At 43.3% G+C, this 15969-nt stretch overlaps 2 protein-coding genes across 4 annotated transcripts in view; one reads left to right on the plus strand and one right to left on the minus strand.

Annotated features, from left to right (window-relative positions):
- Positions 1-2032: 2032 nt before the first annotated feature.
- ZFYVE19 (zinc finger FYVE-type containing 19) overlaps positions 2033-15969 on the minus strand; it is a 29523-nt gene continuing 15586 nt past the window's right edge. The window contains exons 12-13 of one of the 3 annotated variants that reach the window (XR_008450012.1): positions 15356-15600; positions 2033-2728 (exon numbers count right to left, since the gene is read on the minus strand). The gene's annotated coding sequence lies outside the window, so the exon portion shown is untranslated. Of the gene's footprint in view, positions 2729-11740; positions 15601-15969 lie in introns of those variants that run through there. The other 2 variants (XR_008450013.1, XR_008450011.1) reach the window with 2 other exon arrangements.
- Positions 2737-15317, plus strand: PPP1R14D (protein phosphatase 1 regulatory inhibitor subunit 14D). Its single transcript, XM_054067781.1, has 5 exons — positions 2737-6891; positions 7957-8435; positions 12769-12864; positions 13077-13109; positions 15184-15317. Exons 2-5 carry the CDS (start codon positions 8253-8255, stop codon positions 15250-15252), a joined length of 381 nt encoding a protein of 126 aa, XP_053923756.1. The 5' UTR covers positions 2737-6891; positions 7957-8252; the 3' UTR covers positions 15253-15317.

Genomic DNA, 15969 nt, shown 5'->3' on the forward strand with positions numbered 1-15969 from the left:
GAAATATTGTTTTTCAGTACCCCTCATGACTTTCTGTGGCCCAATGCTGATATTTGTGTAGTAGTGACTTGTATTGGGGAAAGGGAATTGCTTTGGTCTGGCTATGGTAGGGTATAAAAAATACAGGCAAAGCCTAAACATGAAAGTAGATGGCAGGGCAGCAGGAAACATGCATATCTGTAGAGAAGAGTGTGTTTGTTTTCCTTATTGACTGTATGAATCTTTGTCAGAAGAAGCATGTGTGTCTCCCACTCCACCCTTAGACTCCACCTCTATACCAGGTCTTTAGGACCAACTGGCAGACTGTGTGAGCAGTAAAGGGAGAGGTGACCTTCCTGTCCTGCACATCATCAAAAACATGCAAGAGAAATAAAAACGACAAGGTTGTCTCTTTCTTTTATTCTCTGTTACCTGAGGCACTCTGCTGGGGACTCTCTCGTATGTAACCTGAAGGAGACTTTTTCCTGGATAAATATTTAAAGCTTTCAGTCTGGAGTCAGGTGAGACTCATTGCAGTTCCCAACACAGGAGTGTGCTCCTCAGGGAGCAGCTGGCCCCATCCACTCTGTAAACCAGCAACCATGCTTGGATAACCATACTGGCAGAACTGCCTCTGAACAGTCTGGTTTGCTATTTTTGTCTATCGGCAACAATCCAACCTATCTCAGCAATGGTGTTATGTTACAAAATCTCTGTCAAGGATTTCCTGCAAACCTGACGGGTGTGATGTCTCTTCTGCCTGTGCCAGGTAACATAACTCCTACCAACACAGGGTTGAGGACTACTTGATGTGCCTCTCTAGCTACACCTCCTCCTCCCTTTTTTTGAAGGTTTATGAAGGGATGAGCCCCTTCAGCAGCTGATCAAGCCTGGCCTTCAGAGTAGGGGCGGTTATAGTCATAGCTTTTGTTCTCAGCACAAAGCTGTTCTAATGTCCTGCTGCAAGGTTTTTGCTGCTCGCACTAAATTATATTTATAGTTAATTTATATTCAACTTCCTTGTGCAGTATTGACCTTACACTTAAAAAAGTCTTCTCTCCTTCTGCCGCTGTGTTTATTTTAGTGAAATCATATCCTAACTCAGTCTTCAGTTTGCCAGTGTGAGCAAGCAATGATTTTTCAATTACTTCTCTTACAGTAGTCTCCATTTCCCCTCTGTTATCATAATGGCCTTTTTTTCTGCACATTTTCCAGTGTCAGTTTTTTTTATTATTAAATATGTGTTACAGAATTCTATGCCACAATCTAAAGAGTGGATCACCATTACCAAGTATTTAGTCTTCTCTCTCTCTGCTGAAAATATGTTGCTGAATACATATTTGGATCATATTAGTATCATTCATAAACTCACTGCAGAGCCATCATATGAACAGTACATATTTTATGGATCTTGATCTTGTTTTCTCCGCCACTGTCAGCTGATCAGCCATCAGCAATTTTTTTTTAGGTGACAATTTCTTAAGTATGTGATCATACTTTTTATATTCTCTATATACTTTTATATTGTCTACATTCTTATATTTGACCCATTTACATTCTGCTTAGCAGATAGGTCTGGCTTGTTTATTTGAACTTTAAAGATCATATTTTTGGTCCTCCACTGTAGGAATGATGCATCACACCTCTGTGCTAGTAGCACACCTTCCAAATATGCTCAGTTTTTTCTGGACAAGTTCAGTAATTAAAATTTTAACTGAGATTAGTTCCAAGATCAAGGACTTCTACTAGCAACCTGGTTTTGTTGCAGCAGCTCTTTCTTCAATTTTATACCTTATTCTTTGCATTCCTAACCTAGAAATCCCATCACAGCCCTCATCTTCTTCCAAATGAATAATTTCCATTACTTTGGCTGAACCGTGTGTTATTCACATCAGAGTGAAGGGAAAGTCAGGTGTGTAATTTTATGACTTGGGAGTGTTTTTAAGGGGTCCTGTAACAGTGAGTCATTGCTAACTTTTCTCTGTTTGAGAAGTGTCTGTTCTCAGTCTAGCAATAACTACTCAGGAGATGACTCAGGGAGGGTAAAACACACCATAGTTTAATATTTTACTAAGACTATAAGGGCTCTTAGAGACACACGGCTTGTAACAAACTTGGTGCAGGAGCCTGCATCACCTTCTTTCTTGTTACTGCTGTGGAGACCCCAGCACCCATCGGCAGGTGGATGCCTGCCTTCCAGAAGGAAGTGACCCCAATATGCAGAAAAGTAAGGAAGACTTGGTGCAGATCCTCTTTGCCCCACTGTGCAGCCCGGCTTCACTCCATCACCGCCTGCAGTGACTTCCTGACAGCAGCTTGTCCCGTCAGCTGCTGTAGACGAATCCATTCTGCTGCGCTTTGCCTGGGAACTGCTCTGTATATAATTAATACTTGGGAGACAGGTTTGCTTGCTTACTTGTTTTGTTGTATTTGCCTCAGGTTAAACCTCCTTGTGTGGTTTAGGGGTGAGACTGAGATGCAAGTGACGGCACAAAGATGTAGCAAAGGAAGGAGACAGGGAGGGACCTTGGTGGACTATGACTAACCACTGGTCCTGTAGTACAAAGCAAGGGAAAGGATGACAGGCTGCTGAGTCCTCCCAAAAGCCATTCCCACTGCATAGCTTTGGGGAAGGGAGTTACAATGAGGGTATATTGTTTCTTTGAGGAAGTTCTCATCTACAGTCTTGCATGGCACTGCCTTTTGTTTTAATGTTGCTGGTCAAGGTAAATCCTTAAGGGCAGGAACACTGGGAAAAGAAGAAGGGAAAATAGTGTTGAGACTACACTGAGAAAGTATCAGCATTTCTGTCTTGTCTATGATAGGCTTTTACAAGAAGATAGGTATGGAGATGGGAAGCAAAGAACCTTCAGTTTGCAGGAACTAGAATAAACTTAACATTTCCCACTGAAGTCCCCACAGACAACCTAAGCTGTTCTTTACAGCACCTTTGAGTGGAACAGGATTGGCTGTGGGCTTCCTTATGGCTTCTCCTACTCCATCACTGCCCACAGTGACTGCATCCCCAGGAACTTTCTGACTTTCAACACCTTCAGGCCATTTACCAGTGCCTCCTGTGAAAGGCTGCTCTCCTCTGTGTGTGTGGATGGTGATTTCCCTGTGTGTGTAATAGCACCCTTTCAGGGGGATTGGGTCACAATAAACTTCTTGATGCAAAATCTATATAGACAGTCTCTGCAAGCCTGAAATGTTGAAAGTAGACTGGAAAACGAGGAAGATCCCTTCATCTATTCAGCCAGTGCTTCTCTTGTCTCCAGATCAACCATTAAAGAACTTGCTGAAATGTCTGTGCCACAGGAAAGCACTGGTAATGCCTTCAGTGCTGCAGGCCCCTTTCTGTAGGGAAACACCAAAGCAATACAAGAGGGAAGGCAACATCATGGACAAGTTTTCAAAGATACCCAAATCATCCACTTGGCAGCTAATTTATGTCAGCTTCACCTAAATTTCAAGAGAAGGGTGGGCTTCCTCCTCAGTGGAGATGCTTATTCATCCTACTGCCTATGGGATGTCTGAAGGTGGACACAGATTAACAGTTAATTGCCTAAGTAAGGAGAAGTTCCAGAGTTTGCTACTCCTCTGGTAAGCCAAAGCAGTAAGTACAGCTATTTCTCATTTACCCTTCTCAGCTGCTGATGAGCTATTAGCTTTTACGCTTCACTTGACTGCCAGTCACCGAGGCAGGAGAGAGGGAGGGCAGGCAGGCAGGCAGAGTAGCTTGTCTGACCTCTTACCTTTATTGCTGAGGGCTGTCTGTTTTCTGAGGTGGTGCCAAATATAGCAATTTTGAGTTGATCAGTCAAATCTAATTTGGGAAATATTTTCCTCTTTATTTTGGCATTCTTCGTTCTCGCTGCCCTTTCATTGCCTCATGAAAGGTGAGACTATGTGGGAGAGGAGTTAAACTGACTACCAGTCACCTCACTGAAGAACATATAGGCTCCTCTCTGCGTACTGGTGAGAAAGTAACAGTACTGCTCAGGTGAAAGGTGGGGACTGTGTGAGCTGGAAACTCCTAGCTGTTTCCTTGAGTCTCCAGGAGTCAAAGGCAAGAGATTATATGCTCTCCCTCTTCTTGCTGGTGCTCTGGGGCAATGATGCAGCCTTTTTTGTTTCCACGCTCCTGTGTAGACACTAGAAGTCTAGGGAAGTGGTTGATGGAGGTCAGGACACTGGGGGTACTGGGTTTGCTCACTAAGGGCTCTGGATTTTTTAAATCCAGAGTCCTGACTACATTTTCTGATCTGCCAACTTTTATCTGCGCTTGTTCCTGTTCACAGGAGGGTGCAGAACCTCATTACCTTGTGGTGTCAACATAACATCGATACAGTCACCTCTGCTGTTTTCCCTGGTTTAATTTGTGTTAACTATCATGTTTGCAACCACAGGGAAAGTAATTATTTTCTAAACCAGGTGGAGAGTGGCTTCCGTCTGTCTTGAAGGGAAATGTTCTTCTCTAGGCTGCGACTCAAGAGAAGGAGGCTGACCTGGTTCTCTGGAAAGATAAGCTATGGCCCTGCTGAATTATTGAACACGCACCACAGTCATCAGCTTGGAGAAACAGAGAAACACCAGCTTAGGTCACAGGTGTGGGATGGAGGTTATCAACTTCAGGAACAGAGGAGAGTAACCAGATCTGCCTTGTGCACTTTGTTGCTCTGCCACCTGGATCAGTGTCATAGCTGCTTGGCATTACAACACAGATGCTCAGCTTCGTTTGGTGGCCCTCTCTGGGGCCATAATCACAAAAACCCAACTCCACAGTATCAAATCCACCCTTCCTTTCAGAGGCAAGACTCCACTCTTAGGGCAGGCCTGGAGGAGCAGCAACCCCATGTCACACAGAAACTGAGGCGCAGAGTTCCAGTCTAATGCTCAAATATTTTGTCCATGTTTAAACCCCCTTTATTCACCTATATAAATGGTAAGCAGATTTGCAGAGGACCTGATCACCAGCAACTGCACAGGAGGTCCACTGGAGCTTACATGTGCACAACTCAGGTTGTCTGATTAGATGACTTAGGTGCCCAAGTAAGCGTGTTCACTTCAAAATTTTGGTCCAAGCTGATATGCTCAAGGCTATGAGGGGAGATAACTAGGTTGAAAATAAGCTCTCATCTCCTGGCCACACCTGAGATCTCTGAGATTCCCCCTGTTGTGCATTTCCAAACAAAATGATTAATTTCTTTCTATCCCTTCGGCCACCTGAACTGTTGTGACAGAAAGACAGGACAGGATGGGGTGCAGCACTGTGGGAAAAGTAATGCAGTTGCTTCTTATTTGGTGGCAGCTGGCCCTTACCAGCACTGGCAGGTGGCTGGTGCACCCATCGGAGATGCTGCCTCAGTCAAAGGGGATGTTATCGCTTATCCCGTGTGAGGCACCCGATCCTGTGCCTGCAGGAACCTTTACCACACCCTCATGGAGTGATCTTGCACACAGTTTTTCACTTCTTCCACTTGCTTTAATGATAGATTAAAATACTTTATTACTGGAGGAAGCCTACCTTATCTGTAAACATTTATTTCTATATTGCCGCTTTCTCATTACACAGATTTCATGACTAAGCTCATATAAGTCAAAGCAGTATGATGAATATTCTATAATCTGTTTTATTTTTGTTTACAGCTTTCCTGAGGGGGCCTCTGACCTCATTGTATGAATGTCTTATTCTATTGTAGGATGACACGGATAGATGAGCATGAAGGCCTCAGGGTCTGCTTATTACTTTGTCAACAGAATACAGATGGTGGAGTGAGTCTGCCTGTGGACCATTTTGGATGCAATATCTCAGTGCATTGCTCATGCTCAAGTGAGGTTACAAGTCAACAGCAGTTCAAGTTGTTTGAAGAGCCACTAGGGCAGGTTATATTCCCCGTTCCTCACACCTCTCCTGTGACCTCTGGATCCTGTGCTTCATAAATTCAACTAAGCTAGCAGAAGATTAACAGGGCAACCCCGATCTTTCATGTAGAGTTGAACTGAACTGCTGGATGAAGAGCAAAACAGTCAGCACGGGAGACGGAGGAAGGCGGCAACTTCCCTGCCAGCCCTTCTGCCACTACAAATGTTTGAACATACTCAGGGATGCCAGGTAACTTTTTCTAAGTTTAGTCCTCTTTCTTTGGTCTTAATGCCAGCCTGCCTGTAGTCTCTTTGAACCGAAGATAAGGTAAATGTTAAAAAATGTCAATCCTTGAACAACAAAAAGAGCCCTTCTGTTTGGAGATCGAAGCTTGATACCTGGCAGTGTGTGTCCTTTGGTCCAGAGTTACCTTGTAAAATTCTGCCCATGTTGGGCCAGCATATTAGCCTTTCAAAAGTCAGTAGTTGTAAACACATTATAGGATATTCAATGGGTTTTGCAAGGTTTCTAACAGTTAAGAATCTGTGAAGAATTTGCATGCACTGAGTGTGCTCTGAGCCTCTCACAACACTGGTTCTTCTGGGAAGTTTTGATCTAAATAAGACAGTTTTGGGAGTGAGATCAGAGGGAGGATACAGCCAAGTAGTGAGGAAAAATGGGTAAAGCTGCTTAAATTAAATAGCTGACAGCTATCTTCTGAATAGAAGTTTTAGGCTGTCTGAAAAGCAGAGATTATATCAGTTTCCAGTATATTATACTACCTTATCCCTTCCTGATGTGGAAGCAAGTTCCATTGTGGAATTAATCTGAAAAATTTTTTGAATTTATTTTTTGCTCAAATTCAGGATTAAAAGAAGGGCTGGATTGGTCCTGCCCATTTTTCTACCGCCCTTTGTATGAGATGTTGCTGGCTGGCTGTACCACTATCCCTCTGGACGCAGGAATGTGGCTTTGGCAGGGTGAATGGGTACAACTTCCAGAAGAGACCAGCCCCCTGCAGACTGCCCCACGCTTCCTGGCTGCAGGTATGAGTGGGAGAAGGGCTTGTTGCTTTTCCTTTGGTATATCTATCTCTTGGCCTCCAAACTGGAAGTACCTTGACTGCCTGGAGCAGCAGAGGCTTACTTGCTTTTTCCACATAAGCCATGAAACTATGGTCGTTGGATGTGCTTCAAGATGGAGAATCTCACCTGGTTTGTCAGTCTGCTGGGGCAGCTCCCCGGGCAGGGCTCTGGGAATACATTAATAAAGAGGTGTGATAGAGCATCTAGAGAGAACACAGGTGTCCCAGTGCCCTGGCACCCCATAAACACAGCCAGCCTGACTTCTGTTCCTCTGAGCAGCACAGCCTGCACATATCCTTCTAAAATGGCATAAAGCAATAATGCTGCAGACCTTTAACCTGTCTTCCAGTAAGAAAGAGATTGTAAGCCAAACAAAGATAATACATAGTACAATAGCAGTTTGTGATGCTGCAGCAGGTGAACCTGTTTACCATGAATACTTTTCTGTGGGAAGCAGGTAGTGCTATATCCCTAGACAGGCCTTCACCTGAAACAAAATCATACATATTTTGTTTTATCTCAGAAGCACCTCGCTCAAATGATCTCAAGTTCGGGACACTGGAATTTCTATAGAAATTTTTGGGGAAGTTGCAATAAGCCTACAGGTTGTAGGAAAATGTAAAATGGGACTGCTGAGTCCAAATTTGGCGTGTGGTGCCACTGATCTAGTATTTCTACTCCTGTAAAATGGTGGATGTAGCCACCTGACTCCAGACAACTTCTCCTTATCTGTGCTGGATCCAGTGCTTTAGCTGGGAAATGCCAAATACAATGGGATTCAATAGGAGCTAAACCTCATAGTTGCAGACAAAGTAGTTTATGGAGGCTTGTGGAACTTGAACACAGCAGAATTCAATGCATTATGTATGGATCAGCACACTGGAATTGCACATGCATGTAAGTTATGCCTGTAGGAAAAGTCATTTAAAACGTCCTTCTTCCCCGCCTCTTGGAGCTGAGTTGCGTTAAATATTAACAAACTTGGTTCATCAATTCCCTGGTTCACTTGGCTTCTTTTAACAACAGATGTTATTACAACGACTCCTTTGCCTGCCTCCCTGCTCCTGTCAGCAGAGCCTACAGTGAAACCCAAGAATCTGCTGCTGTAACTCTGCCTGCAGAGCCTGAGTGCTGCCCCAGCTGTGTGCTCTCCCTCACCTCCCTCCCTGGAATCACCAATGCTGCCTGCCTTTGGTGTCTGTGAGGAACTTGTGCTGTGAGCCACGAGTCACAGAGAGGCATTGATTAAAGGAGACAGAGAAAAGGAGTGAGGGAGCCCACGGGGAGGCGAGTGCCTGCTGTCAGAGTTGGAAGCAGTAAGCATGGCTAGCAACTCCAGCGCACTGCCCCGGGTGACTTTCCAGACACCAGAGAAACCTGATGAGGAATCATCACACAGGAAACTGGGCAAGTTGACCATAAAGTACAACCGCAAAGACCTACAGCGCTGGCTAGACCTGGAGGAATGGATCAATGCACAGCTGCAAGAGTTGTACCAATGCCGGGTGAGTAGTTGGGGCAAATCAGCCCCTTGCATATCAGGTGAATGGAACTAGAGGCCCTGTGTGCTGGGACAGAAGTTTGCTTCCTCTGCCTTACTAGAAATAGCTTCTCCAGTCTTCATTAGGTACCTTATTGCCACGTTACAACACTCACTCTGACGAGCGTGTCTGCAGCTAGAGAAGCTTACATCTATATAAACCAGCTTCCTTTAAACTGCCTTGTCTTGCATCTGCTGGGAGGTGGGTAGCTAGTGCTGAGCAGGATGGGCAGAACTTAGAGAGACATACAAACCTAGGATGCTTCCTGTTGCTGAGCTCCACGTGGTGAGCAGCTTTGCTGGAAGCAGTATCTGAGCTAGCTGGGTTAGTGTTGTTAGTGTATACTTACTCTTTCTTGTCACAACAGCATAGCTAAAGCTGCTGTTTGGACAAGACTCTCTAGATATTGCTGTATCTGTAGCTGCACAGTCTGGACACGCTGCTGGCAGCAGAGGAAGAAAGAAAAAAGAAACGTACGCTCAAATGTAGAGAACTTATGCCTTCATCTTCACAAATCCTCGGAGCTTTCTTCCTTGCTTGAGATTCCCTTTGCACCAGGAATTTTTTCTTTTCAGTCCCTCCTAAATTCTTCCTGACTATCTAAAAGCTGTTCCACTAAGAAAGATCCAAGAGTGCCAAGTGCCTAGGCCCAGCACCTGAACTGCACCAGTCTTCAGTTGAGCTGTTGCAGGGTACATGACCTTTTTTCTTCAGTGTGGTGTTATATTTGAGTTAAATTACAGCACTGCCTGGGTACACTGAAATTATAACCTGGTAGTATTGCTCCTATTCATATTTTGTGGTTAGATGGATGTCACCTATACTGGAAGATTTCAGAAGGGATTATGCTTTTCCATGTTTGAGATATTTCCTTTGAACTGTGGTACAGGAAAACATGAAAGGATTTCCACTTTGTACATCATGATCTTAAACCATTTTAAATAGCTTGATTAAGGGTTTTGTGTTTATCTGTACTGTAAGGCAATAGCTAGTGTAGTAAGAGTAGGTGGCTTTCTCAACCCAGTATATCTTCAACAGAAGACAGAGGAGGGTTTAACAAATTGTGTAAAACAGCTTGTTCGGGTCCTGGATGCAGACAGACTAACTGAACTGTCAAGCCCTTTCTGCCTTGTTTTCTGTATTTGCACCCCAGTACAGCATTAAGTGCATTTTTAAGACAGAAATAAAAAAGAGCTGATGATTGTTTAAAGCCTTCCACTGTCAGTACCAGCAATTTCAAATTGCAGTCAACAGTGGAAATGGACATGTTAGAACAGCTCTGGAAAGGCAATTTTGGTGCTATGTGCCATGGTGGTACAGAGAAGCTTTTGTCTGCCCAGGGTGATTTGCTGGGCCTGAAAGCCATAGGACAATATCAACTCCACAGCCAAAAAGCCAAACTTCAGGAACTGTTTCTGATGTTGTCTTTATTATTGTTGCTGTTGTTGTTTATTATTAATATTAATCATCAGTATTATCACCATTTTCTGCGTGAATGTTTCCTTTTTGTATTTTTGTGGGAGCATACCAGGTTCTCATGCCATGTTGGGAGAGAAAAATAAGTTAATTTCTCTCTAATTTATGCCACGTGTGGACAATATGCAGCGAAAAACAAATATGGAGAAAAAAGTCTTTCCACTGCAAATGCAAGGCTCCTGTGAAAATCAGTATATTACTAGTCCTGTTCTGTTAATTAATATTCTTAGATGTCCTAAACAAATTTATAGCTTGTTTAGTAAAAATGACAAAGAATAAAAGCTCATAATCTCTTCAGGACTTAATTGTGAAATTCCAGTTCTTTTCTATAGTTTATAAGACTACGATATTCCTCTTATGTCTGTTAGAGAAGGTTGGCAAAATATTGCCAGGCCTTTCAAGAGTGTAATTGTTTTTCTCTCCATTCCTGCAAAAAGCTTTATTATAAATACTGACTATATGAAAATATTTAGCCTAAATAAATTCTCAGCTCTCTTAGGCCTCCTGATAATGCATTATGAAGCATTATGTAGAGTATTTAAGAGCAGATATTATCACTAGACCTATCAGACAGGCAAGATTCAACATGTGTACGAAATGTCAAAGTGATGGTCCTGGTGAGTGAAAGCTGTTCAAAAGAACAGTGGCAGTGACAGTATTGCTCGCCAGACACGCCTGCATTGGCATTTAAGGGATTGCCCCTGGGGTTGGTACCTCTGTTAAGAAAGCGATTGAAATTTGCCAAAACAACCTTGCCTTTAGGGGAATCATTGCAGTTTTCAAGAGAAGGTTAAAGGGTTGGTTGGTTTTGAGATAGATGAGAAGCTTTTGGTACCACCAGTGGCATGACCCAAATTAGGCTCTCTGTGTGCTACTCTTACTCGCCCAAGTTTACAGATGTATATTTGTAAAGGTGTCAGAAAATCAAGTTAGGTTACATTATCACTTCTGGTTTTCTGAGAATTAGGAGCTGTTTACTGTCATCAGAGTAGCTGCCCAAAGGGGATATTTTTTTCCCTACTGCAAAATCCCAGCAGGCACTAGTGGGAAATCCAGCTGTGGCCTTACAGGAACAGATTGCCAGTGGATTGCCTTTGCTAGCACCTCACCAGCACAACAGGTTTCCCAACTTCCTGGTGTAATTGGGCCAACCTAAGAGATCTGCCACTAGCAACATCACATGCTGCTGTGCCAGGTCAGAGACTGTTAATAGTGTACAACAGGGGGTTACAAAGGATCTTTCCAAATAAATGTATGTGCCACAGTAAATTACTTGTAATCACTTAGGTGTCCAACAGGCCCTCCTGCTCTCCTCTGTGCGTTGTGGCAATACCATTTAGTTAGCCCTGCTAGTCTGAGCTTCCTGGACGCATCAACCGCCATTACGTTCTGTCTTTGTCAGCTTCTTCCTTTGCTCTGCCTGTCCTTGGCAGTGCAATGTTCTTCAGTGTCTTCCAGAAACTTGTATGACAGAGTCAGAATAAACAGCACGGCAGATTCAAATGCCAGCAAGGCTAGTTCAAACATTGAGTCCTGATACAGATAATCTGAATGCTTTGCTGTTTACTGTCGTGAAGGTTTTGCCACAAAACTAAGACTCAGGAGGCAATTTTGATTTTCAGGATGATTCCCTGTGTGTTGAAGTCACAACATCATCCATACCAGAACCAGAAAGCCGTAGGGAGTTCCTACCCTGTCTCACTCTTCTGGCCCATTCACCTTCTTAGGCAAAGCCAGGCTGGATCAATACCTGTTGTCTAAACAGTCACATGAAAATCATTAGTTTTAAGGGGAAATGGTGTGCAGGTAACAGCAGAATATGTTTAATCATTTTTTATTACTTGCAGTCAAGTCAGCTGCGTAACAAAGCTGAACAAAGGTTTTCTACTTCCTCTCTGGCTTGGTACCAGAGACTGGTCAGAATAAGTTTATTTTTTCCCTCTAAGTATTGCATTTATTGTTCAATGTTTTGCATACACATCCATAAATGCTACACAATGATCAGGTACTGTGCTGTTTACTGAGTATCCTTGTATCCTTTTCCCGTTGACTACTATGTTAAAATATCACTAGTGTTGTGCTGTCAAAGATACATTTTGCAACTACATTGGAAACCACAGCTTGCCTTCCTTAGTGTTGTAGAGACATGTAGAGCTAAAATGTCATCAAGATTACAAATGTTTCCAACAATACCCTATACATTAGAAGATTATTACCCCAATCCCCAAAGTTCGGGGTCTCTCTTACCTTGAAGGAGGCTATTATATCCCTCTCATGTCTGTTAGAGAAGGTCGGCAAAATATTGTCAGGCCTTTCAATTGTTTTTCTCTCCATTCTGGCAAAAAGCTTTAGTCTAAATACCAACTATATGAAAGTATTTAGCCTAAAATCCCGTTGTACTAGTTGTGCCTTTCTAAGCTTAGGCCTGCTGGATTTCTGTTTGGTGAATGCTTAAGCACACTCCTCTTAGATGAGGGTTGTCCTACATTGGCTTACACTGCATTGCAGTCAGCAATTTTTAAAAGGGTCTTCCCATGATGGACAACAGTCACTGAGCAGTGGTATCAAGTGTTGGGGTGGGAAAACATGAAGAACACATACATCAAGATGTGTGGCAGTAGCAGACACCATAGAGAGGCTGGAATCCATGCCCTCTTTATAAGAACACTCTGAGATTATTTATATCTTGACCTTAAATTGGCAGCATAGTTTTATTGTAACTAGTTTTATTGTAACTAGTTCCTTCTCCCTTCCTTAAAGATGGCCTCTAGAGCTCTTATAAGTTTGAAGGTTTATTGTGTATTTTTGTTTTTCTTTTTAGCTGAGAGAGGAAACAGAGGCAGCAGCTCCTGAACCACAAATTGATCTAGAAGACCTTCTGGAAGTCCCTAATGAAGAACAGAAATTAAAACTACAGGTCAGGTAGAGGGACTTGATGATGTTAAGTTAAGGACTTCCTTCATAAAGAGAAGTAGTAGTGTGGGGGGAACAGAATGTGTGTATACAGTGTTGGATGATGCTTCTCTGTGTCTTAGCTTGTCATATGCAGTAAGATTACATACCCTTTTTGTAGGAAGGGGAGATAGGCCAGCTAATAAAATACTCAAATGACTCTTCCTTGATTTTTAGGAAATCCTCCATGAGTGCTCTAGCCCGACAGAGGTGAGTAAAGCACCATCAATACATCTACGTTATACTATGCTGTAAGAGTCTGTCTTTGTTGCTGCTCAGCTGCAACTACACTTAACGTGATGCTGCAGATTTGTTTAATTCCCAGAGGGGGATGTTTGCCACTTTATTCTGCTGTGTTAGAAAAATGTATGTAAATCTACATGGGTAAGCTATGAAGGCAGAGCAGTGGAGAAAATAAGGAATTACGCTTTACAACCAAAGAAAGTTAATTCCATGTTTTGGACATCCTAAACTGACCAGGCTGAGTCACTATTTGCTCCTCAGTATAGAAAAGCTGCAGACAGTGACACAGATCACACAACCATCTTGCACTCTGCTAACTAAATGCATTCTTAGCTTAAACCGCTTTAATGTGATGAGTGATAGGAACATAGGGCAGCCCTCAGACTGGACTGGGCAGATAGAAATTGTTTAGCAGTGGCCACATAAATTAGTTTTTACTTGTGGGTTTTTTTCCCCATGTGAACTTTACAAGCACTGGTTTTGAGTAAGACAGTTAAAGACATCTCACAAGCCCAGTGCTTTGCAGTGTAGCACATGCACCACACAGCAATTGCCTTCACTGCACTGCACACCTGTGCAAAATGGGGTCCCTCATCACTGCTGCAGTCATATGCACTGCATGTGAACGTTGTGCTTGGACATCATTTATCAGTCTCCACATCTTGTTGAGTCAATGTAGCTGTACAGGGACGAACATATAGAAAACAAGATGGATGCGTGACTCTCATTGAAATTAAACTCAGCTGCAGCAATCATTACAGATAGTCTCCTAGCACGGGGTTTGGCACACAAGGCTGGCAATAGGAAATTGTTTTCAGAGCGTCTAAATTTCAGATCTTAGGCAAGACTTCTGCATTCCCAGAGAAAGAACTGAAAAGAGTTTGCTCTACTGATTCATAAGCCATGAAAGTCTCTTGCAGACAGCATGGCAATTAATAACTACGAACAGATACTGCTGCCCCATTGGCAAAGATACGTTCTTTCACCCTGGTGATCTTGAATCCAGTCCTGCAGAAAGATCACAGCAGCCTATTTGCAGAAAGCAGACAGAGGAAACAAAATGTCTTCCTCTGAAGGGACTGACTGAAAAGGTATTTATGATCCCAGGCATTTACTTCTGGGGCACGCTGAGGCAGGCAACCTCTGAGCACCCAAGTGAGGAAGATGGACTTCCACACAGCCCAAATGGTAACAAGCTGCAATACTTCCAGTGGCCTTTTCTAATTACAAGGAGACATGGCTATCTCTTTGGGTAAAAAAAAAAGGCTGTGCACTCCTTTATGGTGATATTATTTGTCACGCAGAGGGTAAAGTTTGCATTAGTTACACTGACTTCTACTTGGACTAACCAGATGGTCCAGTTTGTTTCATAGTCCTTGGCTGTGTCAGCAACGTAGTGGGGGTTTATCTCCATTAACTGCTCATCTATCTATTCTGCCTCTCCTTAACCCCTGCTCCAGGTTATCATTAGTCCTACGTGCATTTTGCTCCACCTCTTCTCTGCCAGCCACTTCCTTGTAGAATTGGCACAGCTCCAGGATGGTTTGCAATCCACAACATGGAGCTTTACAGGTTCAACAGGAGGGACAGCTTGCTTTGCCCTAGATTGGAAGGGCAGCACAAGTGGGCAGGAGGTTATGGTGGTAACAGGAAGCAGTGGAACATAACAGAGAACAACAGCATCCTGAAGTCATCTCAAGGTGGAAAAAGCAGGTATCTGGGATGAAGAGGGGCAGGCTGACTCCTGGGGAGAAAGTAAACATGGCTGCTCCAGAGGGAGACAGTGGAAGTGAAGGGGCTTTTCGACCCTTCTCATCCATCAAAAAGTCTCCTTTCCTAAGCTAAAAGATAGGTTTGGTCAATACATGTCAAAATGTCTACTTTCCTAAGCTAAAAGATAGGTTTGATCAATACATGTCAAAATGCGGTTTCTGCTCAACATGAAGGCGAATGCGGGAATAATGCAAGCATCATATAACCCTTTGGGCCCATGAGCACTGGAATTAACATGGCATTCTTCTTCAACCAATTCTCATTGCAGGACTTCATTACGGAATTGCTTAGTCGATTGAGAGGTCTCCGAAGGGTCACCAATCCTCAGAAGAAATGACCTTGCCCACACAGAACACCTAGCTTTGGTCACAAGGAAATGGATATCTTCCCCACAAAACCCAGGATCAGCAACACCACTTCAGAATATGTTTAGGACTTACTGTTATTGAGAAACATCACCAAGCTTGTGAGATTTGTACCAGTGGTTTGAAGTCTCCGCTCCTTCCAGATTCATGCACACAGCAGGGAGCTATATTGTACATTTTCCTGATTCTTAAAGGGCATGTTAACCTGCGGAACAGGACAAGATGTCCTTCCTTTAGTTTCTTCTAGGAATTGCTGTGCTGGCCAAGGAGCACTGAATAGAGTTCTCAGGAGTTCATCACGACTTCTTTCTTTCCATCCACTGCAAGGAAAACAAGGCATTGGTTATCACTCATTCATCAACATGGAAAATCAGTTACTGTTAAGCTGCACCCTGTTTCAGTCTGGCTGGGACCCAGCTGTGATCTCCTGACTGTTACTGCTGTACCTGACTCTACAGCATTGTACGTACTTCATAAGTCTTATTAACCCTCCGTTACTCACGAAGGTTTGGACAGAAAACATACAGTAGGATGGAAGAAAAAATATTCAAATGCACCTGGTCTACTTAAGGAGAAGTTAATTGAAACAGCTGCTAAGGCTAATGGGAGAGAGATTGCTTTTCCTTTTTGTGGAATTTAGGACTTAATGGTGGAGAAGCATCTTCTAAAGGAGCAAGGTCTGGCAAGGA

The sequence above is a fragment of the Cuculus canorus genome, chromosome 5 (assembly GCF_017976375.1).
Source record: "Cuculus canorus isolate bCucCan1 chromosome 5, bCucCan1.pri, whole genome shotgun sequence".
In the NCBI taxonomy this organism is placed as follows: Eukaryota; Metazoa; Chordata; class Aves; order Cuculiformes; family Cuculidae; genus Cuculus; species Cuculus canorus.

What these genes read in the sequence shown, in the direction of transcription:
- PPP1R14D (XM_054067781.1), top strand. Translation starts at nt 8,253, where the DNA reads ATGGCTAGCAACTCCAGCGCACTGCCCCGGGTGACTTTCCAGACACCA. An exon ending in AAGAGTTGTACCAATGCCGG is followed by an intron (nt 8,436 to 12,768) that starts GTGAGTAGTTGG and finishes TTTTCTTTTTAG; the next exon opens with CTGAGAGAGGAAACAGAGGC. An exon ending in AACAGAAATTAAAACTACAG is followed by an intron (nt 12,865 to 13,076) that starts GTCAGGTAGAGG and finishes CTTGATTTTTAG; the next exon opens with GAAATCCTCCATGAGTGCTC.